General features: G+C 52.9%; 1 protein-coding gene across 4 annotated transcripts; it reads left to right on the forward strand.

The window, feature by feature from the left end:
- The first annotated feature begins 52 nt into the window (after nucleotides 1-52).
- USP35 (ubiquitin specific peptidase 35) lies at nucleotides 53-27,580 on the forward strand. 4 transcript variants are annotated; one of them, XM_019623636.1, is made up of 12 exons: nucleotides 53-369; nucleotides 1,412-3,651; nucleotides 6,695-7,377; nucleotides 8,438-8,570; nucleotides 10,570-10,699; nucleotides 11,094-11,195; nucleotides 12,722-12,880; nucleotides 17,901-18,094; nucleotides 22,092-22,185; nucleotides 23,114-23,220; nucleotides 23,708-24,974; nucleotides 26,461-27,580. In XM_019623636.1, the coding sequence occupies exons 2-12, from the start codon at nucleotides 3,473-3,475 to the stop codon at nucleotides 26,626-26,628; spliced, it is 3,216 nt and encodes a 1,071-aa protein (XP_019479181.1). In that variant the 5' UTR covers nucleotides 53-369; nucleotides 1,412-3,472; the 3' UTR covers nucleotides 26,629-27,580. The 4 variants fall into 4 exon arrangements, with proteins under 4 accessions (XP_019479181.1, XP_019479182.1, XP_019479185.1 ...); XM_019623637.1 differs by having other exon boundaries at nucleotides 2,903-3,651; XM_019623639.1 differs by lacking the exon at nucleotides 53-369 and having other exon boundaries at nucleotides 395-3,006; nucleotides 3,350-3,651.
- The last annotated feature ends 58 nt before the right edge of the window (nucleotides 27,581-27,638 follow it).

Raw genomic sequence — 27,638 nt, forward strand, 5'->3', positions numbered from 1 at the left:
GCTCCCCACCCCGCCCCCGCCAGGGCTCACGCCGGCTGGTCTTAAAGTGGACGCGGCTTGAGTGGCGGTTCGCGGGGTGGCCCCCGCTCGGGCTCCGCCCTGTTTCCCCGCACCTCGCCCCTCCCCCCGTTTCGCCCCGCAGCCCCGCGGCTGCGCCTGTGAGTCGCGCTCCCTGGATACGGACTTGTGCAGAGAGGGGTGGGGAGGTTGGACTTCGCAGTGGAAGGAGCATCCCTGCGGTCTGGGACCTGGCGGAGGGCGTCCTCACTCCGGGGGGACCTGAGGACCCGCCCTGACCTAGCCTGGCCTAGCCTATTCCTGCCCTGCCCAGGAGCCGGGTCTGAGGCAGGGGCCACTGGGGTCCCAGAGGTAAGAGGGCTGGGGGCATGTGTGCGGATTGGGGGGAAGGAGTGCCTTCACCCTGGATGTTCGAGAGCCCCAGACACCGGCATAAGGCTCGGAGGGCTCGGGGTTGGGAAGCGGAAGGTCTGGGTGCATCCTGGGCCTCGCTGTGTGACCTTGGGCGAGCAGCTGCCCCTCTCTGGGCCTCAGACACCATCAATCGTGTATGGAGGTGATCCTGCCCCCCGCTTCCCTCACAGCTGAGGGCACCAGTGCCTAGTAGTACCAAGAAGCTCACCTATCTTTTTGGGGTCCCGCAGCCTCAGCCAGGGTTAGGAGCAGGTGCACTGGTAAAACTGGAAGGAGGGGTGGCATCGAGCTGGGACGCAAACTGGGGGACCAAGAGTCCGCCTCCGCTTGGAATGGGCTTCTGCTGTTCTCAGTCTCCCGTTCAGGCGTACTCCCGTCTATGAGAGCTCAGCGAACAGGAGACCTTGATATGTCAGCCTGGTGCCCCCCCTTCCAGAAAAGCTGGGGTGTGGGTGGGGACTCAGCCATCAGAGGTATGTGAGGGTGTCCCCCAGCCGGGATGGGTGAGTGGTGGGTTCCTGAAAAGAGCATATATACTCCCATCCTCTTCCCCTCTCTATCCCCCATACCTCTTCAGTAAAAGAGCAGTTACTTTTTTTTTAACCAGTAAAACCTCTTTTTACCTTTCTTTCCAGGAGATAGTTTGGTGGCTCAGATGAGGGCCTCCCAATAGTAGGGCAAGGGACTCCTTCCCAGGGCCCCTGCCCAGAGACTTGGGAGGCCAGGGATGGAGGGACTTCTGGTTGTGGGGAGAGACAGCCTGGTGCCCCACAGGAAGTCAAAGGAGGGAAAGTGGGTATGAGGGTCAGAGAGAGGAAATGGGCTACATAGCTCAGGTGCTGAGCTGGGGCTTGGAGGCGCTGCTGTGCTCTGGGGTAGGGAGAGGGTGAGTGAGACCTTGAAGCCCCCTTGCCTGTCCCATGAAATTCTGTGAGCTTTTGACCCGAGGGTTAACAAGGAAGTTTTTTTTTCCCTTCAGCTTTGGTTTGAGTCGTTTCTAGACTGGATAGAGCCTCACTCAGTCCCTCCCAGTGACCTCTGTCTTGGCTGAATTCTTGGCTGGTGTCTAAGAGTCTCAGAATTATGGATATACGAGACCAGACCTGGACAGATGTGGGAGCAGTAACTGGACAAAGAGGCTAGTCCCTAGAAAGTGCATTTCTGGTCATATTCTTCGTTTTATCTCATCTTGCTCTCACATGTCTCTTGTTGGTCACTTGGTACTCCTTCACCTGTGCCTGGTCCTGTGTTGGGCACTGGGCACAGATGGGGGGATTGGACCTACTTCCTACCAAAGAAGGGCTGGGGAGGTAGACAGAATCCAGTCACTGCTGAGGGATGAGAGAACAGAGCCTTGGGAAGCCAGAACTCAGAGACCTGGACTTCAGAGAGATTAGGATAGACTTCCCAGAGGAGGGGGCATGTGACCTGAGCAATGAAGGAGTTGGAATTAACCAGGAGAGAAGAGGGGGAAGCCCTTTTACAGCCAAGAGGACATCAGCAAAGGTGGCCAGCAGGAAAAGCCCACTGCCCAAATTCCTGTAGATTCACCACTGAACAGTATTTGTCAAGTTCCTCTCCACTCCTGCCCCACATCAGCTAAGTGCCCCAGAAAGGGCTTGAATGTCAAGCTCAGGAGTTTGGACCTTATCCTGAAGGTGCTGGGAGCTTTGCGAGTTCTGAGCAGGGGCATAGCAAGATGAAGCTTATGGTCTAATGAGATTAATCTGATGATATTTGCAGAATGGGCCAGACAGACCAGGAAGGGCTGAGGAAGCCTGAGTTGGGGCTTAGGGCATGAGGGTGGGGCGGGGCATTGTACACACACACACACACACACACACACACACACACACACGATGCTTTGGGGGTGATGGAAGTGAGTCATGCTCCACCACGCAGGAACAGAGACCAGTCAATACTCAGCGGAAATGCAGAGGGTCATCTGAGAGAGACAGATAAAGGGATCTGGGCCTTCCAGGGGAGGGATCGTGATTTTCCTATGTGCTTACTGTGTACCCTGCAGAGGACTGGGTGTTGCTGGGACTCTGAGGCCGTCATGCCAGCAGTGAGAAATAGAAGCCTAGGGCTTGGGGAGGAGCAGCAGCATTGGCTGGGAAATGCTAAGGGGTGGTCATCTCCCGTTTTGGGGTTCAGAGGCTCAGAGAGGTGAAAGAGCACCAACCTTGTGGCTGTGGCCACCGTGGAGGGTAGTGGCTGGGCTAGAGTCAAAGCCTGGACTCTGTTCTTTTGCAGGAAACATGCCTCTATTGGAGGACGGATTGAGGGAGGGAATGAGGTGATTGGTTAGGAGGCAACTGCACCAGTCCAGGCAAGAACTGGATTGGGGCTCAGGGAGAGACAGTGGAAACGGAAGTTGGCAGTGAGGGCTAATGGATGAAATTCCTTATAGAATCAGCAAGATCAGGAGTGTGTCTCCTTCCCTGACAGTGTCTGTTTTACCCCTCAGTGCCAGATGACCCAGGAATAGACTTGTGACTGCCCCAGCCTTCATCTTTTTTAGACCTTGTCCCAGCCCCATCAGCGGCAGGTGGAGTGGTCCCCATTTTTCAGGTGAGAAGGCTGAGGAGCATAGCAGAGACTCACCCAAGGTCATCTGGTGATTCTGAAGCAGAGAACCTGGGTCTTGTGCTTTTAAGGCAGGCTTTTCTGAGGGAGGACATGGCGGCATTTGCTGCTGTGTTTGGCGTGGGGCAGCTGTCTCTTGGGTCAGAGCCAGCATCCACATGCTGCGTCTCCTGGTCCAGAGCCTAGAGGGGTAATCCAACCTCCCCTGAAGAACGCTGGGTGTCTGCTTCTCCTCCCCCAGGGAGGCCAAGTGCAGGTTCTAACCCCTCTCTGCTGAGGCTGTGCTCTTCGTCCTCAGTGATGCTCGGCTGCCCCATTTATACCACAGGGATAACAAGCCTTATCCTGCCTCCCTTCTGTGGCCCGTGATGGGGTCAGGTGAGCTTTGGGCCTCTAAAACCCTTCTGCATGAATGCATCGAAGATATTGTTGAGTGGGTTTGTTGGTGACTATGGTGACAGCTGATCTCAGACTGCCTGTGTGGGAGTGGGGGCAGGTAGGCAGGGCTTGCCTGGAGTGGCCAGGCCATGGACTACCCAGAGGCTGCAGGGCTGGCCTCGAAGATCAGAGCCCTCACGGAATGGCTCTACTGACTGAGCTCCCAGCTGCTGGCACAAAGCGTCTTATATGGTAGGTATCAGGTAGAACGATATGAAATCTGATCCTTCACTTTCATGTGGTTCAACCTAGTATTATTTGTCCCCATTTTACAGAAAAGAGGCTCATGATGTGATTTGCTCAAGGTCACACAATGAGCTGCAGGATTGGAGTAAGATTTGCTGAAGGTCACGCTGACATGCAGGATTCCTCATTCTTAGTCTTTCTTTCCACTTCCAGAGTCTCCCCGGGCCCCCAAACTCCATTTCTGCCTGCCCCAGGTCCTCTTCCTCCACATGTGATGTCAATATCTCATCGATTAGGGTTTCTCCTTGGCTGCCTGAGTACAGACATACCATGGAGATATTGCGGGTTCGGTTCCAGACCACCGCAATAAAGCCAGTATTGCAATAAAGCAAGTTGTAATCTTTTTGCTGGTGGAGGGTCTTGCCTTCAATTTGTAAAATATGCAACATCTGTGAAGTGCAGTAAAGCAAAATGCAATAAAACGGGTATGCCTGTACCTGGGTTACGTGGTTGAAAGCATATGAAATCCACTAGCACAGAGGACAGAGGTAGCAGTTTGGGCAAATGATCTGCAAGGGAGGTTGGCCACTGCCTAGGAAAGAGAGGACCAGGGATGAAGGGGTACCAGTTTTTAAAGGCACTTTGAAAGGCCTTTTGAGATTATGCCTTTCCTCGGCACTCTTTGCCAACACCTCTGCCTTCACAGTCAGATCGGAAGCTCCTAAGAGCAAGGGCTTTGCTTCTGAAGTGAAGGGGATGACATTTTTCTGAGCACTTCCTTGTGCCCAGCAGCATGGCAAGGACTTTATATTTGTCTTCACAACAATCCTGCAGGGTGGAAGCAGGCTCAGAAAACATAAGTAACCTGGACAGTAAGCAGAATGCATCCTCTCATTCAGAGTAAAAAAAAAAGCAGAATCGAACACACCACTTCAGGAGGCTTAGAGTGGGCCCTGGGCACATGGACTTGTGCTAAGTACCCAGGGGATTATGAGGCCAGCGCTGGGGAACCACTGATCTGTACCCTGGCTACACCTATAGTAATCTCTACAGAGGCACTCAGGCTGCAGTGACTGGCAGAGGAAATGCCAGCCACTGAGAAATACGCCTCAATCCCCACCCTGCGGAGCTCACAGCCTGTTAAGATAGAGACCTAAACAAATGGGCCCATTGCATTGTAAACACATGCAGTAATGGAAGTGTGGTCTTGGCCAAGAGCTAGGACAGAGAAGGGAGTGTCTCCACAGTGCCTGGCACATAGCTGGGGCCCCACAATATCTGTGGTTTTGAATAAAAGTGTCTGGCCCCTCCTCTAGGAAGTTTCTTGTGTTCACACCAACTCCAGGTCTCAAGCATAGTTCTTATTTTACTGAGCCAGTAAGTTTAAACACCTACTGTGTGCTGAGCCTTATATCTGGTCCTTGCCTACAGTGGGATTATACAGAGAAGCAAAGAAATGCACCTGCCTTCTTGGAGCTGAAAGTTGGATATTACGAGAGCAAGCTGTACCCATGTGAACCAGCGTGAGAATTAGGATTCAAGTGGGTCAATGGAGGAAGGCTTCCAGACAACAGCCCACATGGAGGGGAGGGGCAGAGGGAAAGCTATTATGGCTCAGGAATAAGATGGCAGTAACTCACGCTGTATTCTGCATTTGCTCATTTAACAAATGCCTACTGTGTGCCAGATGCATACTGTGGGCTAGGAGCTGGGGACACCATGGTGAACATAACCTGATGTGGTTCCTGCCCTCAGGAACCTGTAGGCACACCTGGGAGACACTGCAGATTCCGTTCCAGACCACTGCAATAAAGCGAGTCATCATCTTTTTGCTGGTGGCGGGGATCTTGCCTTCCATTTGTAAAAAACAGATCTGTGATGTGCAGTAAAGGGAAGCACAATGAAACGAGGCATGCCTGTGTACTCGTATAGCATAGTGGAGGAGGTTGACTCCAGTCAAGTAATCATGGTAAGTGCCAGGAAGGAGGATGGGATGCTTTGAAATTGTTAACAGAGGCGTTTGAGCCAGGCAGGAAAGTCAGGCAAGCCTTCCTCGAGGAAGTGAGTTTGAGCTGAGGTCTGCAGGGTGAGCCAAGCTGGGAGGGGATGGGAGAACATACGCAAAGGGCCCAGTGGCAGGGAGAACACAGTGAACCAAGATGGAGGGGCTGGTGTGGGCTGAGGCTGGGGAGGCACGCAGGGCCCGGAGTGTGCGGAGCACAGGGACCAGATGCTGCTCCCGGGAGGGGATTTGGACCCATACAACCCTGGCACTATGTGATTCCAGCAATGATGGAGGAAGAGACCACAGGCGGCCCTAGATATTGAGGGTGAGGGATGCATTTATGCCTGGAGGTCCAGGGCTGTTCTCATTGAGGACAGGGTGTTTGAGGTGGACTTTGAAGGAAAACAGGAAAGTTTGCCTGGTTGTGTGTGTGGTGGTGGTGGAGGTCTTGGGAAATAGGATGTTTCAGGCAAAAGGCACAGCATACTCAGAGAAGTTGAGTTTTGGAAAGATGTAGATCATTTGAGAAAGAGCAAGAAGTTGATTGGGGGCAGAATAAAGTGTGCTGGGGATCTTGGGAGGACCTGTTGGCCCTCCCTTGGGGCCCTAAGCCCTCCTTCCCTGGAGGTGTGGGTGTGTGTGTCTGTCCTGACTCATCTGTACCACAGGACATGACTTGGCCAGAACGCTGGAAAGCAGCTTCTAGATCTAGCTCCCACCTGCCCCAAGAGTGGGGGAGGTCACCAGGGAAGCCTGGGGAGAGAAGGGCAAAGGAGTGGGCAGTGGGCGAGAGCTCAAGCGCTGCCTTTGGGAGATGAAAGACGTACATCAGCCATAACTGCAACACGCTAGGACTTATTATATGCCAGGCATTGTGCTTTACCTCATCATGACACTTCCCAGCGAGGTAGGTACCCTTGCCCCATCTCACAGATGAGGGAACTGTGGCCCAGAAAGGTTCAGTTGCTTGCCCAGCACGCAGGGGAACACATGGGGTCTTGGACCTATCAGCCAGAGTGTGAACCTGCTCCCTGTTCCCCGCAGCACGGCCGCCATGGACAAGATTCTGGAGGCGGTGGTGACGTCGTCATACCCGGCAAGTGTGAAGCAAGGGCTGGTGCGGCGAGTGCTGGAGGCGGCGCGGCAGCCGCTGGAGCGGGAGCAGTGTCTGGCGCTACTGGCCCTGGGCGCGCGCCTCTACGTGGGCGGCGCCGACGAGCTGCCGCGCCGCGTGGGCTGCCAGCTGCTGCACGTGGCTGGCCGGCACCACCCAGACGTCTTCGCGGAGTTCTTCAGCGCGCGCCGGGTGCTGCGCCTGCTGCAGGGTGGCGCCGGCCCGCCGGGGCCCCGCGCGCTCGCCTGCGTGCAGCTCGGTCTGCAGCTGTTGCCCGACGGGCCCGCGGCGGAAGAGGTGTTCGCGCTGCTGCGGCGCGAGGTGCTGCGCACTGTGTGCGAGCGCCCGGGGCCCGCGGTCTGCGCGCAGGTTGCCCGGCTGCTGGCGCGGCACCCGCGCTGCGTGCCCGATGGCCCGCACCGCCTGCTCTTCTGCCAGCAGCTGGTGCGTTGCCTCGGCCGCTTCCGCTGCCCGGCCGAGGGCGAGGAGGGTGCAGTGGAGTTCCTGGAGCAGGCCCAGCAGGTGAGCGGGCTCCTGGCGCAGTTGTGGCGTGCGCAGCCTGCAGCCATCCTGCCCTGCCTCAAGGAGCTGTTCGCCGTCATCTCCTGCCCAGGTGCGTGTGCTCTGGGGCGGGGGCGGGAGCTCGAGCGCGCCAAGGTCCTGGATGCACGTCTGGGCAGGTGGCTGTTCGTGCACATTTTTCTGCTTGGCGTGCTCACGTAGATGTGGTATGTGTGTGCCAGCGGCAAATGCACAGGTGGGAGAAACTGTGTTCCAACATTTAGTTAGCAAGCCTATGTGGAGCACCTGCTGTGGGTCTTGTCCTGTGGCAGGTGCTGGGTATGTAGGGGGGAACAGACTGCCTGGTGTGGGAAAAGGACGAACCCCGATTAATCTGGCCAGAAGGAGGACCTGGAGGCTGAGCGAGACAAAGGAGGGGAGGGGGTCATCATGCCCTTTGGGTCAGGTGGGTTTCTCAGCTGTGGCGACTTTTGAGCCAGATCTTGGAGAGCTGGGCAGCAGCAGGGGCAAGGTGCTCTGGGCAGGCAGAGGGAAGGTCTGGAGACTCAGCAGAGTCTGGAGGTGTCAACACTGCAGTGCAAAATTTTGGTCCTCCATTGACAACTGGAACTTGGACTATAGTAAAAATAACTGAAGTAAGTTCTGCACCTTCCTTGATTAGAGAGGAAAGGAAGGTGATGGACCTGGTGGCAGAAAGAACCAAGGCCGGGTGTGTAAGAACCTGGGTCCTTAGACAACTGGACAACCAATTTTTATAACTAAATATTCTTTCTCACCTCTAGGCCTTTGTCTATGTGGTTGCACCTGGAATGTCCTTCCTCCCCCCAAGTCCACATAGGCCTCCTATCTGCTCATGCCAGCTCCAATGTTACCCCTTCTAAAGGCCTTGCCTGTACACCCGCAGTTGGGGGTCGGTGCATTTTTTTTTGTTCCTAGTACACAGCTGGGCCCAAAGCAGTGTCGGTGGAGGTTTGATGAGTGGATGAGTTAAGATAGAATCAGAGGCTGTGATGCCGAGGGGGTGAGGACGTGGTCCGGACGTGTCCTCTGCAGAGGCCCAGCCTAGTTCTCTGGCAGCATGAGGGCACGGCATGATGGGGGAGTTAGGGGCACACCTGCCTTGCAAAGCTCAGCCTGGCCCCATGTTCCAGAGGAGGAGCCGCCGTCTAGCGCACTGGCCAGCGTGGTCCAGCACCTCCCGTTGGAGCTCATGGATGGCGTTGTCCGGAACCTCAGCAATGACGACAGTGTGATGGACTCCCAGATGCTGACTGCTATCAGCAGGTGGGCCGGGGGCTGGGCGTTGGCCAGGTCTCTCTCCCTTCTAGAAGCCCCTTCCTCTGGGTGGGGTTGCTGGGTTAGATTTAATGTCAGAGGGCCCAGGCCCTCGTGCTTGTTCATTCATCAGCCCTTTCTTGAGCCCTGCTTTGTGCTGGCCCAGGGCTAGATGTAGAAGATACAGAGGGCCCTGCCTAGTGAGGCTCCCAGGCTGGGTATCAGCTGTGAGGCCCTGGACAGGTCAGTGAACTCTCTGAGCCTCAGTTTCCTATTCTGTAATAGCCGATGTGGGTGGTGGTAAAAAAAAGTCGTCAGGCTTCCATGGAGTTATATCAGAAGGTGAAAGTACTTAGTAATTGCTTTCTGAGTTTGACAAGTATGATAAACTGTTTGGCTGCTATTTAGCTCACAGAGGTCTTGCATGTCCCCCACCTCATTTGAACATCATCCAGTCTGTGATCTAGCCACACCTGCACGTTAAGTGACCCCAGAATATGCTGCCCCGCCGTCCTGCCTGCAGGCTTTTGGCTCTGCACACCCCATTCACTTGGCATGCCTCCCCTTGCCATTTTTTCCAAACCCAAGTGCAGATCCACTGTCTCCATTGGGCCTTCCTGAATTCTTTGTCTTTAGTGGGTAAGAGTGTGGCCTCTAGAGGTAAGCGGCCTGAGTTCAAATTCTGGCTCGACCACTTCATGTCTGTGTGACTTTTGGGCAAGTTATTCAACTTCTGTATGCTCTAGATTCCTTATCTATAAGATGTGGTATGAGCGGACCCATCTTATAAGGTTGTTTTGAGGATTAAATTAGATAAAATCAGATAATACATGTAAAGTGCCTAGAAGCTATTATTATTGTAGTTACTGTTACTTTGTTCTCACATTGTTTTACCTCGTTATGTATAGTCGACCGAGTATAAAAATAATAGTGACATTTTCCTGGGCATCTACTAGGTGGCAGCTTCAAGCTCTCTGCATACAGATGTTATGTTGTGGGGTCAGATGGGATAATACATGTAAAGCAGATAGAGCATTGCCTGGCCTAGAGTGAATACCACAGAAGCATTAGCTATTATCTCTTTTATTTTTTTATTTATTTATTATTTTAAAAATATTTTATTGGGGAATTGGGGGAGGGGAACAGCATTGGGGAATAGGGGAAGGGGAACAGACAAGTTGCTGTCCTTTTGTTCTTCAGTCTAGTTGTGGAGGACGTCGCTTCACTGCCCATGTTGGTATTATCATTGCGCTCCTCCCAGGTGAGGCAGTCGCTTATCGGCTATTGGACGGCCGCTCACGGCGACTCACAGCAGCTCAGGAAAGCTCATGCCGCTGCCGGCCAGCCCCACTGCAGCCTACGCAGTTGCTGGCAACTCATGGCAGCCCAGCTCCAGGTCGAGCTGTTGTTCACCATCTTAGCTATAGAGGGAGCAGCATCACTGGCCCACATGTGGGATCCGAACCAGGGTCCTGCTGCTCAGAGCTGGTGTCCCAAGCCAACTCTTAACCAACATGCCACTCGGCCGGCCCATCTATTATCTCTTTTAATCCATACAATGACCCTGCTGTTGGTAGGCATTCTTCCCATTTTACAGAAGAAGAAACGGTGGCTCAGAGAGTAAGTGACTTGTTCCAGGTCATAAGCTATGGTTTGGGGAGCCAGAGCTTCTGGCCTGGGGACAGTGCTCCTCCTGCCATTAGGGTCTAGGCAGAGGTACCCCAAAACCCTGTTCTTCCACTGCAGCCAGTGTATATGGGGGTGAGGTTTGGGGTGTTGAGAGGGCCTGGCTCCCCTCCTGCTGGACGTGATGCGCTTGTCTCTGCCAGGTGTCTTGCTGGGCTCATTGGACATTCCAGAGGTGTCTCGTTCATCCCAGGGGCCCCAGGGCTGCCCTATGCAGGTGTGAGTCAGTGTAGGGCCTTGGGACATTATGGCCAGTCCCTGGCACCCCCCCCAGGCATTTGGGCCACCCTCGTCCCTGTGTCACTGTCACTCACTTCACCAGGATGATCGACTGGGTGTCCTGGCCCCTGGGGCGGAACATTGACAAGTGGATCATTGCATTGCTGAAGGGTCTGGCTGCTGTTAAGAAGTTCAGCATCTTGATCGAGGTGTCACTCGCCAAAATTGAGAAGGTTGGTGGGCCCCTGCCTAGCCCCTGCTTATGACTTTTCCCACTAATCTCTTGCCAGGGGCAGTGCAGGCCTGAGAGGCAGAGCACTGGTGCTCCCACCCAAGCTTGCTGTGACCTGGGACAATTCATTGCCCCTCACTGGGCCTCAGGTTCCCCCATTCATTCCTCTGACTGCTCATTCAAGCATGGGTATGTTACTTTTGGTGTGTCTGTCCATCCATCAGCTATTTAACTATCTTGCTGTCCATTTCACCATCTGTCTGTCTACCCAGGTCTGTGAGCGCCTCTGTATTCTTGCTCAGGCATGGGTCTGCTGCTTCAGCTCCAGCCTGTGGCTGCACTCAGCCTTGGGTGGCCCAGGTCTGGGGCACTCTTGACCAGGGACTCTCTTCCAGGTGTTTTCCAAGCTTCTGTACCCCATTGTCCGGGGAGCCGCCTTGTCTGTCCTCAAGTACATGCTCCTGACCTTCCAGCACTCCCATGAGGCCTTCCACCTGGTAAGGGCCCATCCCTGCTGCATCCCACACTGGTCTGGCTGGAGGCCAGACATGTTGTCTCTGTTGGGGGTTAGGGGGCTGGGGCTTGAAGACCAAGCCTTTTAAGGCCTGAATGTTCGGACTGGAGGATTGAGACCCCAATTTACAGATAGGAAACAGGCCAGAGAATTTGTATGGCCTCCCCACGGCCCGATAGTGACAGGCCTAGAAAGATGACACTTTATGTTCCCTGGGTGCCAGCTGTGTGCCAGTCACAATGCTACAGGCAGTACATATGTTCATTCATTTAATGCTCAGAGCAGCCCCAAGAAGGAGGTTCTGTCATTTTCACCATTTTTTCACTTGAGGAAACTGCATTATAGGGAGGTTAAGTCACTTGTCGTGGACACATAGCTGGTGATCAGTACAGGAAGGATTCTAGCCAAGTTGATCTAACTTCTGCCCCAGTGCCCTCCCTGTACCCTGCTGCCTGCCAGCACCCAGGTGGCCTGGCCTCCAACTCAGGTCCCTTTTGGCTGGTGTTTGGGCCCTCCCTTGGGAAGGACTCCCTGTGGCCCTGGGGAACTGCCTTCTGCTGCCTGCCTTCCGAGGACCTGCAGGTGGGGCCCTGGATTCTGATGGCCCCTGGTCAGGGCAGAAACTTCCTGCTCCCTATTTGTTGCAGAACCAGAGATTGAGGTACTTAGGGTTGAGTCCCAGCTCTGCTGTTGGCCAGATGTGATGACCTTGGGCCAAGCCCTTACCTTTCAGAGCCTGAACAGGGGTATAATCCATAGGACGCTGGGTGCGGGTTAGAGGAGGTAATATTTATCAAGAGCCTGCCACGTACTAAGGACCTGACAGATACTGGTTTCTTTCCATCCTTCTCCTGGGCTCCCCTCCTCCCAGTGCCTCCCTGGGGCGTGCTGGTGTAGCACCCCCGTGGGTCTGAAAGAAATGGGCTCTGGATTCAGACAGACCTAATTCAGACACCAGCTTCTCCTGTAACCCACGGTGAGATTCTTGGCAGGTTGTAGAACCTCACTAACTTCAACATTTTCATGTAGAAAATGGAGATAATAATCACTGCCACATAAAGGCATTGTGAGGGTGATGTGCTTGACATGTATGTTTGGTGAAAGAACGATGGTGTTTTTCCCCTTAGAGGTGGCTGCCTGTGCTCCATCGGGGCTGCCCACCGGCTGACCACGCCGGGACCCTAGCCTCACTCCTGGGTGGGCAGGGACGCCCTGGTCACTCAGGCCTCCGGGCAGGTCAGCTGGTGAGGCTTAACAGTTGGGGCTTGGGCTCAGGCCTGCCCTCAATTGTGAGGAGGGAATTATAGATCCCATCTTATGGGTGAAGAGACTGAGGCAGGGTGTCCAAGGTCACAGTCCTGTAAGGAGCTCGGAGCCCCACATGGGTAAGGGAAGGGTCAGGTGAGCAAACCTCCTGCCTCAGGGAGCTCTGGGTGTGCTCAGCAGTGACCACCCCACATCTCAGGTGGCTAAACCGGTCCTGAGCCTAACCCTACTCTGCTCTCACAGCTTCTCCCTCACATCCCCCCCATGGTGGCCTCTCTGCTCAAGGAGGACTCCAACTCGGGGACCAGCTGCCTGGAGCAGCTGGCGGAGCTCGTCCACTGCATGGTGTTCCGGTTCCCGGGCTTCCCGGACCTGTACGAGCCTGTTATGGAGGCCATCAAGGTGAGTGACAGTCCTCTACTGCCCCCTTGCCCCTCTGACAAGCGTGTCTGTTTGGGCCTTGCTCAGGGCCATGCTACAGGTTGGGGCAGCCAGCCCCTGTCACTTGGTCCCTGACTGTCTCCATCACCTCCCTAGGCCCATCCTGGGCTTCAGGCACACTGAGCCATCTGCCGTTCCCTGGGCGGGTCATCCTCTCTCATAATTGCTCTGAGCCTTTGCATATGCTGGTCTCTCTAACTGTAAACGCTTGTTTTGCCTGGATAGTTCCTACAAATCCTTTAAGGCTCAGCTTAAGTGTTACTTCCCTCAGGAAGCCTTCCCTGATAACTCTCAATGCCTTCCTCCCCCGCCCCACCAGGCTGGGTCAGGGTCTCTCTGGGTTCCCACAGCCCCTGGACATTCCTCTGTCACTGGACATTCCTCTGTCACACGTTGTCACTGACTGTGTATGTCTCTCTCTCAACAGACGATGAGCACCCCTGAGCAGGGATTGTTTATCATTGTTCACATGACTTTACTGATACCCTACTCTGTGCCAGGCCCAGGCTAGGAACTGGGGAAACAGGCACAAGTTACCTGCATTGAGGAGCTTTCATTCTAGGGCGGTGACACACTTGTATAAAAGTAACTGATATAAGCAGCTTATGAATCGCCTATGAGGGTAAGCAACGAGCAGTGAGGAAGCAGAGGAGGGAAAGATCGTCTCCAGGAAGCAGGGGAGGCTGCAGGGAGAAAGGGTTCCTGAACTAGGCTGGCTGGGTTGCTAGGACAATAAGCGACAGCTGTGGATAGTGCCACATCTGACAGTGATTCCCATATATTATAGTTTCTCTTCTAATGCTCACAAGAAGCCTGTCAAGCAGATACTATTGTTATTTCAGTTTCATAGCTGAGGAAAATGAGGTTTGGAGAGATTTGGTGACTTGTACAAAGTCATGGAGACAGTGAGAGACACAGCCAGGACTGGATATAGAGGGCAGGGCCAAGCGTGCGTGGACGATGTGTAGGTAGGTAGAGGCCCTTTCAGAACCTCTCATCTGACAGGGCAGACAGGTAACCTGAAAAGTGTCTCACTTACAAAATACCAGAAATGCTTGTTAAAATATAACAAACATCTTTTTAAACACATACCTGAACTTGCTAGAAAGTAAGGGGGAATCCCCAGGGGCCAAAAAGGAAAGGAAAACAGTTCCAGAATGGTGAGAGATGATGCCCTTTTTCCCTGGGCTGTGGGAGGGTGAGTACGATGGCCAGCCTCAATCACTGAGGGACTTGAGCTGATGGGCACAAGCTGTGAGGCTTAGGGACTGCCCTTAGTAGGGAATTAGCACTACGAGGCCCACATGAGCCAGGACCCAAGAAAAGCTTTACTGTTAGCAAGAGTTGATCTCGAAAAAACATACACATGGTCCTAAATAGAAATCAAGGAAACTTTTCTGACTTGGTCTGGGCTTTAGACTGGAAAAAAAGAAATTTGCTTTTAGTGGCCTGCTCTCATGTTGGTTTAAGGTGTCAAATTCATACCATCTTTGGGGTTGTGGGACCCCTAAAGCTCAGAAACTAATATTAAAAGTGGTCGTAAACTTGTAATACCCAGGGTTGCCTAGATGAAATGGAAATGAAACTGCTTTCAAGACACAAAGATAATATTCTACTGAAGATGAGTTGTTTTGTTTTTGTTTTTCTTTAAGTGTTAACTTCTTTTTTTTTCTTTTTTCTTTTTTTAAGTTTTTATTGGGGATTTGGGGGAGGGAACAGTGTTGGGGAGTTGGGGAAGGGGACCAGGAAGTTGTTGTTCTTCAATCTTCATTGTGGAGGGTACCAGTCGTCATCTGGCTTCCCGTCGGCAGCTCGTGGCCTCTAAGCTCAAGGTGCTGTGTTCAATCTTAGTTGCGGAAGGGCATAGCCACCATCCCATGTGGGAGTCGAACCAGTAGCCTTGTTAAGAGCACATACTCTATCCACTGAGCCATCTGGGCAGCAGCTCAGCTCAAGGTGCTGAGTTCTGTTTTAGTTGCAGGTGGGTGTAGCCCACCATCGAACAGGCAATCTTGTTACACCAGCTGAGCCATCCTGCCACCTGTTGGCAGCTCAGTGACAGCTTAGCTCGGGCGCAGCGTCACTGACCCATGTGGGAATCGAACTGGTGGCCCTGTTGCTAAGAGCTTGTGCTCTTAAGCCAACTCTTAACCATCTGAGCCACTCGGCCAGCCCTGAAGATGAGTTTTTAATACAAAAATTACAAAACATACAATGGAACAATCTACTGTGAGTGAAAGTTGGTAGATACAACAAATAAAACCTCTGGCATTTACTTGGATCTCCTCAGTTTTTTCAACTTAACATGAAAAAGTGTTTTTTAATAGTCAGTGCTCACCTACAAAAGCAGGGGCTTTTTTGCTAGGTAGTGAGTTCCCTGTCACTGGAGGTGGATGAGTAGAGGAGACAGGACTTCCACTTACTGGACGTGGCTGTTACTGTTTCCTGCTAGATTGTGAGCTTCTGTTGGGCAAGGGACCATGTCATTTTGATCTCTGTACCCCGTAAATGTCAGCGAGTGAATGTGACTGTAGTGTGAAGAGTGCTGTCATGGAGGTGTGAACCAGAGGAGGGAGCAGAGCCCTCTGCTGGGCCCTGAGGGAAACCCATGCTGAGTGAGACCCAGGCTTTGCACACCAGGGGCTGTAGTCTTATCCAGGAGACAAGGTGAGTCTGCCAGCACCTGTACGACTCGGTGCAGGGAGTTAGGCTTTATAACACAGGTATAGATAGTGTGAGGACTCCATTTGAGAAGATTCTGGAAAGCCTTCTGGAGAGAGGATAGTGGTTAAACCTTGAAGGGGATTTGCAGAGGGATAGCATGGTGGTGGGAACATGCAAGTCCAGTTTAACGGTAATGTGTCGGTGGAGCGGAGTGGTGATCAGTAAGATCAGCAGAGCAGAAGGCCTTGAAAACCATAGCAGATCTGGGCTTTTCAAACGCTTCCACCAAAGTACTCGTCAGAGGAGGGGACGTACCCCAAGCAGCCTGATGTAAGCTCAGAGTGCCTCTAAAATCTCATTTTACCTCAGAGACTTAAGGATGTATTATAGTTCACAATTACATTTGTTTTAATATACACACACATTTCTTCCTTGGATATTAGAGAATATAGGTCCAGGAAGGTATGCTACCTTTGTCCTAGGGCTTTGAATACCCCTTGGTACAAGCCAGTTTGTGAGGCAAGACAGCAAATTTCCTGCAGGATTTTGTTTATAAAATTTTTTCACATATATTCTAGGAGTACAGAATATACATATTCTATCTTTCTATATAGGCTCCTTTATAAATTAATTCTGGAAAGTTAAGTAGGCAGTTATGTCAGGTTATGGCCGTTTCTCTGGTAGCGGTGGTCCTTGCTGAGGGAGCCACTGTCAATTCCCAGTAACGTTAGGAGCTTGAGAGCGATTTGGAAGTTCTTGTTTTATTTTCCTAAGAGGACCAAGTTACCTTCTTTAGGAAGATGACGTTTGATGTTTTTTTTTGAGTGTGGATGTTTTTGCATCTTCTGTGTGTGCATATGTGGGGTTCTGTCTGCTTTTTTGTCCCTGTTTGTTCATGTTGTGTGGGGTGGGGATTGGATAGGGGAAAACAGGAACTGAAAAGAATGGTCTAAGAGAGGTGATACTGAGCCAAAGCTTCTCATCTCCCCTCTGGCACCTCCTACATTATTTTATTATCTGTGAGAGTGACTAATCTGATAAATGATTCTGAGAAATGAATGAGCAGAAGGGTTTAAACCACTGCTGGAGCCAGACCTGTGGAGGCCAGAGGATGTGCGCTGCGGAGCCGAGTGCTTTCGGTGCTAAGCTGGTTGGAAGCGCTGGAGCCTTGGACAAATCTACGGACTGTTCAGGGTCTGGAAATAAGAGCAGGGCTAGAGCAAATGTCATGAATGTTGCTTAAATCTACTAAGTAAGTCTAAACATGCTTAGGTGTTTTTCTTTAAAGTATGTCATCATTAGAACCAGTGCTAATATTCTTTTAGGTGCAGCTATTTCATGTGAAAAAGGATAATGAGCGGGAAAGCTTGTAGTCCCGAGCCCGTGACTGAGGACCCCCGGGATCCTCCCTCCATCCTGACTGTGGGATCCAGTCCTGGGGTGGGGGTGGGGGTGGGGTGACGAATTCAAAAAAGCTGACTCTGCAAACCTAAGTACGAGCATCATTGTGTGCCAGCATCGTGCAAGTATAGTGTGCCAAACTGACATCAGGTAGGTGTGTCCTTATCTGACAAACGAGGAAGCTGAGGCAGGGAGGTTAACTGACTGAGTCAGAGAGGCGCATGGACCACCACAGCCAGACAGCTCGTGAGGATAAGGGTCAGGACTAGGACTGAGCTTTTGACACCACTGGACCTGGCCCAGAGGCCAGTGTTGTCATGGCTTAGAGCAGCGGTTCTCAGCCTGTGGGTCGTGACCCCTTTGGGGGTCGAATGACTCTTTCACAGGGATCGCATAAGACTATCGGAAAACAAAAAGATATTTACATTACGATTCATAACAGTAGCAAAATTACAGTTATAGAGTAGCAACGAAATAATTTTATGGTTGGGGGTCACCACAACATGAGGAACTGTATTAAGGGGTCGCGGCATTAGGAAGGTTGAGAACCGCTGGCTTAGAGTCTGTCATACCCTGGGCTCTTCTAAGAACGTACAGATTCTTCTCTGACTGCCTGTATGTCCCTGGAAAATTCTTTATCTGAGTCTTAGTTTTTTCACCTATCAAATGGGGATTTTACCACCTTCTTAAGGCAGCTGTGACGTGAATGATCATGCAACAGATCCACATGTCAAGATGAGAGCCTAGAATAAGTTTGAAAGCAGGTGGCTGTTCATACACATTTCTAGGACGCTTGTGGGGCAGTGCACTTGGGTGGGTGTGGGGTCGGCTGTCATCCAACAAGTCTTCCCAGAGGTGGTGACATTTTTAGAGCTGACCTTGGTGCCCACTCTTCTCTGACTTGTTCCCTCCTCAGGACCTCCATGTTCCCAATGAGGACCGCATCAAGCAGCTGCTGGGGCAGGATGCCTGGACCTCCCAGAAGAGCGAGTTGGCTGGCTTCTACCCCCGGCTCATGGCCAAGTCGGACACGGGCAAGATTGGCTTAATCAACCTGGGCAACACGTGCTACGTGAACAGTGTCCTTCAGGCTTTGTTCATGGCTTCTGAGTAGGTGCTGCTTTTGACTCCCCCGTGTGCCTCTGCTTCTCACCTTTGGGCTCCCCGGCGTGTGAAGGTGGGGATGTGGGGGTTGGAGAAAGCAAGTCCCGCTTTGCATTGTCGGCATAATTCCCTGAGGACTGCGGGTACATGAAGGACAGGAGAGTGGCCCCAGATGTCTCCAGCCTGCTACCAGGGCAGTAGGTCAAGACGGGATGGTAGCTCGTGATGGGGCTGCCAGGGCTGGGCTGCAGTGGAAGGAGCTGCTCTGGGCTGGTGAACGTCACTGACTTCTAGAGTCCATGGGGTGGATCGTGTCTTTCAGAGAACTCCCCCTCACTCTGGTAGTAATCCCCCCTCCGTCCCCCTCTTTACTAAAACACATAAAATCTTCATTGTCAATGGCTACCTAACTTATGGCTTACTTAAAAATCAGTCAGGGTTTCAGCCACAGAAGTAGACATCTTTTTTCCACTTAAATTGTATGTGTGTGTGTGTGTGTGTGTGTGTGTGTATGTGTGTGTGTGTTGCACATAACAAAATTTACTTACCATCTGAAACATTTTTAAGTGTACAACATTCACATTGTTGTGCAGCCATCACCACCATTCATCCCCTTAACTATTTTTATCTTGTAAATCTGAAATTCTGTACCTATTAAACAATAACGTCCCATATTTCCATGCTCCCCTCCCCCCCAGCCTTTGGCAACCACCATTATACTTTCTGTCGCTGATTTTGGGAGGGTCTCTGGTGCAGGCCAAGTTCAGCTGCTGCCTGTGCTGGGCTTGATACTTTAAAGAGGCTAAGCTGTAAACCAAGGCCAGCTGCAACTAATGCCGGCCTTGGGACTACTTATCGAGAAGTACTTGGCAAGCTGAGGCCAGATGCTGCTTGTTAGGGGCTTGTTAGGACCTTTGAGAGACTTCAGGTTAGTCCGCAGTGTGAGGTGAGACAGGCCATTTGTATGGAAAAGCCGCTGGAAGAGATTCTGGTCAGACGTTCCAGTTGGGGTAAGTAGGTTCTCAGGGAATCACCAGCGTGGGGTGAACAGCGTTAACTAGGAGAGCTAAGATTTGGTGCCTGCCTGCACCTTCTGGCTGGGTGGGCAGAGAGCTCAACAAAGGAACAGTGGCATCTGCTAGCACTTCTGTCCCTGGAATGAGCTGCTCTGACCCCTGCCCCTCCAGCCCTTGTTCTCAGCCAGACAATTCAGTTCCTCCTCATATGTCCCTGGCACTTTTTGAGCTGCTGCCCCAGCACTGGAGCTCAGAGCGAGTGAGTGTCAGTGGGTAAGTCTGTGCATGGGCCCTTTAAGTGGATACCTGAGACTCCAGTTGCTCTCCAGCTCACTCAGCCACAATCTCCACTGGTTATCGCAGCCAGAAATCATGGGGACTTCTCTGGACTTCTCTTCCCAGCACTGGAACCCAGGGCTGGGATCCTGGTGTGGGGCTGGGACCCCTTGTTCCTCAGGGAGGACCTCCCTAGCTGAGATAGTCCACCTGTTTTTAGCCACCATGTGTGGGTGTGGAGCCAGCCTGTTTCACGTCTCTGCTCCTACCAGCCTTGACATGACGTCTTTATATCCTTAGTTGTAGGACTTCTGTTCAACTAGTCTTCAAGTGGTTCTTCAGAGTATGTTTAATTTTGTAAGGAACTGCTGAATTGACTTCCAAAGTGGCCACACCATTTTGCATTCCCAATCGCAATGAATTGGAGTTCCAGTTGCATTAGAATTAGAGTTCCACATCCTCGCTAGCATTTAGTGTTGTCAGTTTTCTAGATTTTGGTCATTTTAATAGGTGTGTAGTGGCATCTTGTTGTTTTAGTTTGCGTTTCCCTGATGACATATGATGGTAGAATATCTTTTCATGTGCATATTTGTCATCCGCATATCTTCTTTGGTTGGGTATCTGTGAAGATGTTTGGCCCATTTTTTAATTGGATTGTTTTCTTATTGTTGAGTTTTAAGAGTTCTTTGTATCTATTTTGGATAACAGTCCTTTATCAGATGTGTCTTTTGCAAGGTTTTTCTCCCAGTCTCTGGCTTGTCTTCTAATTCTCTTGACAGTATCTTTTGCAGAGCAGTTTTTAATTTTAATGAAATCCGCTTATGAATCATATCTTTCATAGATTGTATCTATTGTATCTAAAAAGGCATCACTATACCCAAGGTCATCTAGGTTTTCTCCTATATTTTCTTCTGGGAGTTTTGTTTTATATTTAGCTCTATGATCAATTTTGAGTTTATTTTTGTGATTGGTATGAGTTTTGTGTCTAGATTTTTTTTTTTTTGCATGTGGATGTTCCGTTATTCCAGCACCATTTGTTGATGAGACTATCTTTACTCCATTATATTGCTTTTACTCCTTTTTTTAAAATTGGGGAATTGGGGGAGGGGAAGTGTTGGGGAATTGGGGAGGGGGACCAGCCAAGTTGTTGTTCTTCAATCTTTGTTGTGGAGGGTGCCAGTCGCCATCTGGCTGCCCATTGGCAGTTGTGGCCTCTCAGCTCAAGGTGCTGTGTTATAATCTTAGTTGTGGGTGGGTGTAGCCACCATTCCATGTGGGAGTCGAACCGGCAGCCTTGTTGTTTAGAGCAAATGCTCTATCCACTGAGCCATCCAGGTGGCAGCTCATCTCAAGATGCCAAGTTCAGTCTTAGTTGTGGGCAGGCATAGCCCACCATCGAACAGGCAGTCTTGTTGTTAGGAGCACGTGCTCTCACCAGCTGAGCCATCCTGCCACTTGTTGGCAGCTCAGGGGCAGCTCAGCTTGGGCGCAGCATCACTGGCCCATGTGGGAATGAAACCGGCGGCCCTGTTGCTGAGAGCTCGTGCTCTGAAGCCAACTCTTAACCAACTGAGTCACTCGGCTGGCCGCTTGCCTTTAACTCCTTCTTTGTCAGTGATCAGTTGACTATACTATTTTTGGGCTATTTTGTTCTATTGATTTATTCAATTATTCTTTCATCAGTACCACACTTAGAAATCTTTAATAAAAGTCACGGTGAAAGTAAGCTTTGCATCTGGCTTACATGGTATGACCTCAAGTCGCTTTCTTCTCTGAGCTTTCAGTCCAGTAGAAGGAGGTTGGAGCTGATTTCTAGGACTTGCTAATGTGTCGCTGCTGTGTTTCTCACACTGCCTGCTGAAGAACTAGCTTTAGTTTTTCTGATTTCCAGTCTGCTGCAGACTGTTACTTTTGCAAAATATAATAAAACGACTTAGCAGAAAAATGATCCAATGCTTGTCTGGTCATAGCAATGTCAAATATCCATACAAGTTTCTAAATGCTCAGTCTCTGAACTTACTTCACCACAGTCTGCTAAGTAGAGTACACTGGAAGCGTTGTTCTCCACGGTGGGCTTAGGTGGGAGAGATGCCTTACCTGTCCTCCCAGAGCTTCTTGTGAGAACAGGAGCTAAGCTGGGCCCGGGAATCTTCCTGTTCCAGGGAATGTGGGTGTCAGGAGAAGCTCCTTTCCATCTCCCATAGGATCAGTTGTTCACCTATCACTGGGAGCTAGTATATCCCTGTAGCGTCTTCTTTGAGCAGAGTCCTCACATTGACCCCTGCCTCCCTCATTTGAAGGCAGGGGAACAACTTGGGGTGGACCTAGGGGCAGTGGTAGGGGCCTTGAGAAGGGGCTGTGACTTGGACAAGGCCTGCTGCTCTGAATGGGTCTGAACACCATTTCCGGGGCGGGGGAAAGCAGGGCAAAGGGTGTGAGTGGCCGGTAATGATACAGGCATGGACTCTGGAGGATGCCAGAGCGTTCCAGCCTTAGAGACTTGGGACCAAAGGACCTAGGACACTCGACTGTTTGAATCTTGGATGGGCTGTCAGAAGTGGAAGGGACATCAGGGATCACCTCATTGTCCAAACCCAGTTGTTCAGCTGGTCCCTGGCCCAGACTGGAGCTACAAGTGTCTGTTCTGCCTTTAGCCTAGAGGCTCCCTGGCTGCCCTTAGCTTACCCTGGGGTTCCTGCTTTATTTTGAAGCTTCAGACACTGTGTGCTCCGTTTGACGGAGAACAACTCGCAGCCCTTGATGACCAAGCTGCAGTGGCTGTTCGCCTTCCTGGAGCACAGCCAGGTGAGTGCAGAGGGGCGTTGGGCGTGGTGGGGAGGAGGTTCTGGTTGACACCCTAGTTCTGGTTGACATCCACAACCAGCATGCATCTAGCGGTAACCCTAGTCCAGGCTGGCCTGGATTCATGGCCAAAGCCCATGGGGCTGATTGAATGCCCTTACCCGGCAGGAGAGGGGGTGCCTCCTTAAGCCCTCTTCTGTGCTGTCCATCAGCACATGCTCCCATCAGCAGTTCAGTCCATAGCATTAGGTGTTGCTTTGTCTATCTGCTGTCATTTTTGAGCAGTCACATTGCCAGGTACCCTGAGGGCTGTTTTGTTCTGTCCACTGTCTCTCCCCTCATGGAACCTAAATGCCACGGTCGGGCATTATGCAAGGCCCCGTGTGAGGGCATGGGATGGGTAAGCAACAGTTCCTGCCCTGTGGAGCTCAGCCTGCTGTGGAAGGTGAACCTGCAGATAACAACTACAGTACTTGAGCAGAGGGAAATGCAGTGTGTTGTGCCCATGCAAGAGGGGGACAGCTGGATTATGATGGGGAGGGCCTCTGGGAAGACATCACGGAACAGGTGACATAGAAAAGGTGCATCTGGGACTTGAACTCTATAGCTAAGCTTCTGATAGGGAAGAAGGGTGTGTGAGGCCGAGGGAATGGCAGTGAGCAAGGGCCTGGGGAGAAATTATAAGGTGCGTCAGGGAAGAACACATGCCTAGAGGATTGTTCATCTCTGTGAGCCCTGCTCATAGGCTGTGTGGGCTTAGTGACATGGGTAGGGTCAAGGACAGCTGGGAGTGGGTAGGACTTCAGTGAGGAGGCTGGGAAGTTTGGTGCAGAGTTTTCAGGTAGACCCTCAGGCCTAGATGCTGCAGAGCTGGGTAGTGAGTGGCTGGCCTCCTGCTCCTGACCCTGCCTTTCACCTTCCTTGGTTCTAGCGGCCTGCCATTTCTCCAGAGAACTTCCTCTCTGCATCCTGGACACCCTGGTTCAGCCCCGGCACCCAGCAGGACTGCTCAGAGTACCTGAAATACCTGCTGGATCGGTAAGGGAGGCCATGCCGGGGGGAAAGCCCCACCTCTGCAGGCTCTTTGGCCTCTTCCTTGAAATGAGGGTGCTGCACTGCAGTTGTAGAAAGCTCGGAGAAGACGTGTGCCATGAGTGTGGGGGCGGGGCTGTGAGGGAAGTTTGGGAGGTGCTGACCTGAACCATGACCTGGGGGGGGGGGGTGTGTACATACTGCGCTGTGCTTGCCTGAGTGTGCGTGTGTGTGTGTGTGTGTGTGTTTTCGTCACAGTTCTGGGGGCATCTGCACGGAGATATGTATGTATCAGGTTTGTGTCCCTGTATGCAGTAAGTATGTAGCATGTGCACGGATGCCATTTTGCACATGTATGTGTATTGCCTGTGACTACTCCTGCGTGTGTGTCTAAATGTGTGGCTAGCTGAGTAGGGCAGGTGGCGTGAATCAGGCCTGTGCACTAGAATTGGATCCCTGTGTCTGTACTAAGACCCCGTGCTTCCCGCTGCAGGCTGCACGAAGAGGAGAAAACAGGGGCAAGGATCTGCCAGAAGCTCAAGCAGTCCAGCTCGCCATCGCCACCGGAGGAGCTCCCTGGCCCAAGTTCAACCTCTGTGGAGAAGATGTTCGGAGGCAAGATTGTGACTCGGATATGCTGCCTGCGTTGCCTCAATGTCTCCTCCAGGGAGGAGGCCTTCACGGACCTCTGTCTTGCCTTCCCCCCACCTGAGCGCAGTCGCCGCCGCCGCCTGGGTTCGGTGATGCTCCCTGCGGAGGGCGTGGGGGCCCGGGATCCCCCACCATCATCCCGGGCCCAGGGCCCAAGCAGGGTGGGTCTTCGGAGGCAGAGGAAACACTGCATCACAGGGGACGCCCCCCACCCTGTCCTGGACATTGAAGGCCTGAGCCCCCAGGGACCTGGGGAGCAGAGCAGCCGTGAGGAGAAGGTGGAGAGAGACGAGGAAGCAAATGAAGAGAGAGCAGAGGAGGAGGAAGTGCCAGAGGAGCAGACGAAGGAAGAAAGGACCAGGGAGAAGGAAGAGAAGGAGAAAGAGGTGGAGGAGGAGAAGGCAGAGAAGGAGGCTGAGAAAGAGGCTGAGGAGGAGGAGGACAGCCCGGGCCCAGGGACCCACAGGGCCACCGTGCCCTCTGCGGAGGGCTCCCGCTCCGTCCTGGACCTGGTCAATTACTTCCTGTCCCCCGAGAGGCTGACCGCAGAGAACCGCTACTACTGCGAGTCGTGCGCCTCGCTGCAGGAGGCGGAGAAGGTGGTGGAGCTGAGCCAGGGCCCGCGCTACCTCATCCTGACCCTGCTGCGCTTTTCCTTCGACCTGCGCACCATGCGGCGCCGCAAGATCCTGGATGACGTCACCCTCCCCCTGCTGCTCCGCCTGCCGCTGGCTGGAGGCCGGGGCCAGGCCTACGATCTCTGCAGCGTCGTGGTGCACTCCGGGGTGTCCTCAGAGAGCGGCCACTACTACTGCTACGCCCGCGAGGGCGCCGCCCGCCCGGGCGCTTCCCTGGGAACTGCCGACAGGCCGGAGCCCGAGCACCAGTGGTACTTGTTTAACGACACTCGGGTGTCCTTCTCCTCCTTCGAGTCTGTCAGCAACGTCACCTCCTTCTTCCCCAAGGACACGGCCTACGTGCTCTTCTACCGGCAGCGGCCAGGGGAGGGGGCCGAGGCTGAGCCAGGCTCCCCCCGAGTGCGGACAGAGCCCACCCTCCACAAAGACTTGATGGAAGCTATTTCCAAAGACAACACCCTCTTCCTGCAGGTGAGCAGGCCCCTCGGTGCCTCTGACCCCAGCTCCTGGGTGGAGGGGCTTCCCCGCACCACCCCTGGCTCAGAGACGTTGCTCCTTCGAGTCTTTTCCTTCTTTTCTTTTGTCCTTTTTGTCTATCACTTAATGCTGGGCCATCTTAGTGGGCTAGATAGATATAACTCCTTGCTTCAGAGGAACAGACATTGAGTAATTGTGTTATTTATCCAGTTTTCCTAAATGTGCTGAGGGAGCAGCATGGGGTCTGAGTCAAGAATCAAGTGTGAGCCGGGAGACCGCCCTAGCCATGACCCTCCTCTGTCACAGTGACTTTGATTCTAGTATCAAGGGTAGTGTCAAAATACTTAGCAACTGGAACAGCAAGGGCTCTGACCAGTGGGAGGGGGGTAGTCACGCCAGGGCCTGGGGACAGCAGTGCCTGGAGTCCGAGTCTATGTGGGGAAGGTGGCCCCTGGGGTGGGGTTACCGGGCCTGTCTTTCCGTTTCTGCCAGGCTGTCCAGGCGGGGGTGGGGCCAGAGCTAAGGAGTGGCCTCAGTCCAGCAGGAGGAAGCCCCTTCTCACAGGCGAGTGTGTTCCTAGCGCCTTGAGAGGCGGCAAGCTGGATGGCCGTGCCAGGAATTCTGTGGCGAGGTCCTTGTGTGGTGTGAAGTGACCCTTGAATTTCTTGGACCTCCTGCTTCCTGGTGCCACATCAGGCCCTTATCGGCTATTGCAGCCTAGTATGAATGAGTTCCTTTCCTCCAAGGGGCTGGGTTTTGTTTTGTTTTTTTTTTAAAGATTTTTTTTATTGGGGAATTGGGGAATGGGACCAGTGCTGGGGAATTGGGGGAAGGGGAACAGAGAAGTTGCTGTCGTTTTGTTCTTCAATCTAGTTGTGGAGGACGTTGCTTCACTGGCCCAAGTTGGCACCATCATTGCGCTCTTCCTGAGCGAGGCAGATCAGTCGCCGGCTTCTGGACGGCCGCTCACTGCGGCTGCTGCCCGCTCACGGCGGCTGCTGGCTACACACGGTAGCCCATGGCAACCCACTGCCACAGGGACTGCAGCCTACGCCGTCGCCGGCGACTCATGGCAGCCCAGCTCCAGGTTGAGCTGTTGTTCAGCATCTTAGCTGTAGAGGGCAGTGTCACTGGCCCTCATATGTGGGATCCGAACCGGGGCCCTCTGGCATCCCAAGCCAGTTCTTAACCATCGCGCCACTCGGCCGGCCCGGGGCTGGGTTTTTATTGGGAGGACGAGGAATGATTTTGGAGTCTAGATTTAGGATGGAAGGATGGGTCCATCCTGCCTCTCCTCCCGCTCAGCTGGAACGCCTCTAGGTTAGAGGCTGTGGCTCCTCTGTGCCTGGCCCTGGTGGGACGCAAGGAGACATTCAGGTGCTGTGCTGAGCTGGATGGCATTGGGGGAGGGAGTGAAGGGAGGAGTCGCGCTTCAGAGCGAGTTTTAAGCTTCCTTTCCCACCTGCATCTGTGTTCCCAGGAGCAGGAGAAGGAGGCACGGAGCAGGGCGGCCTACATCTCTGCACTCCCCGCATCTCCACATTGGGGGAGGGGCTTTGACGAAGACAAGGATGAAGATGAAGGCTCTCCCGGGGGCTGCAACCCTGCAGGTGGCAATGGCGGTGACTTCCACAGATTGGTCTTCTAATGGGAACCCATCCCTGGCCTGCTTCTACTTGTGGGGGAGGTGTCACAGCCAGCCTCAGGGGAGGCCTTGACCCCTTTCTTCTGGAAGCTGGGTGGGGGCCCAGGTCCTGGGAGAGGCACGCTCTGCCAGCTGGGGTCTGAGGGAGGCAGGTCCAGTCCTGAAGGTAGGCCCTTCCACGGGTGAGAAAGAAAGGTGGAGAGGGAGCTTCTGGGACAGCAGTCCTCAGCCTGAGGGCTACACGGAGCCTCAGCTATGGAGGTGAGATCCAGCCCCTTACACTGGGCCTCAGGTCCTGGCACTGGGATCAGCCCCAATAGGATTTTACACCCAAGTGTCCTGGTCAACTTGAAGCAGCTTAGATGCACACTAGCCTTGTCCCCCCGCACCCTACCGACAGGGCTGAACCTCACAGCTCTAGTGTTTGGCCATCAAGTAGCATTTCCCTTCCAGCTCCTTTTAGACAACCCTATTACTCTATAGTATAAACAGCAGAGCAGGATCCAAGTCCTTGCACAAAGAAGGGGGCTCAGCTCTGGCTACCTTCCTGTTTCTCTGGGGGGGTTTCAGAGGTGCCCGCACCATCTGTACCTGCACCCACACCAAGCAACAATGCATAGAGGTGAGGACGTCCCCCCTCTAGTGGGAGACCCTGAACCCCCTCTCCCTTAGCCTGCCTCAGTGCCTGAGATGCCGCCGTTTGCATCCCCCGTCTGGTTAAGATGGAGAATCCGTCCTTTACTGAAAATATGTCTTTCTCATGAAGCCATGGTCCTGAGGAACGCTGGCTGGCTCGGCTCCTCATCAGCTGGCCACTAGAGCAGCAGCCTGGGGGCTGGTGGGGATGGTCTGGTGAGGCGCAGATACTGACCTCATGTGCCCTGACACTGCTGTACCCCTTCCAATGGAGAGAAGAGACCCAGGGTCTCAAACAGGAATAAAATAGTTCTCTGAAGCCTTTAAAGATGTCATTCTTCCCACCTTAGGGTTGTACTGTCCCCCATACCCCTGGT

The sequence above is a fragment of the Hipposideros armiger genome, unplaced genomic scaffold (assembly GCF_001890085.2).
Source record: "Hipposideros armiger isolate ML-2016 unplaced genomic scaffold, ASM189008v1 scaffold_556, whole genome shotgun sequence".
Lineage (NCBI taxonomy): Eukaryota > Metazoa > Chordata > Mammalia > Chiroptera > Hipposideridae > Hipposideros > Hipposideros armiger.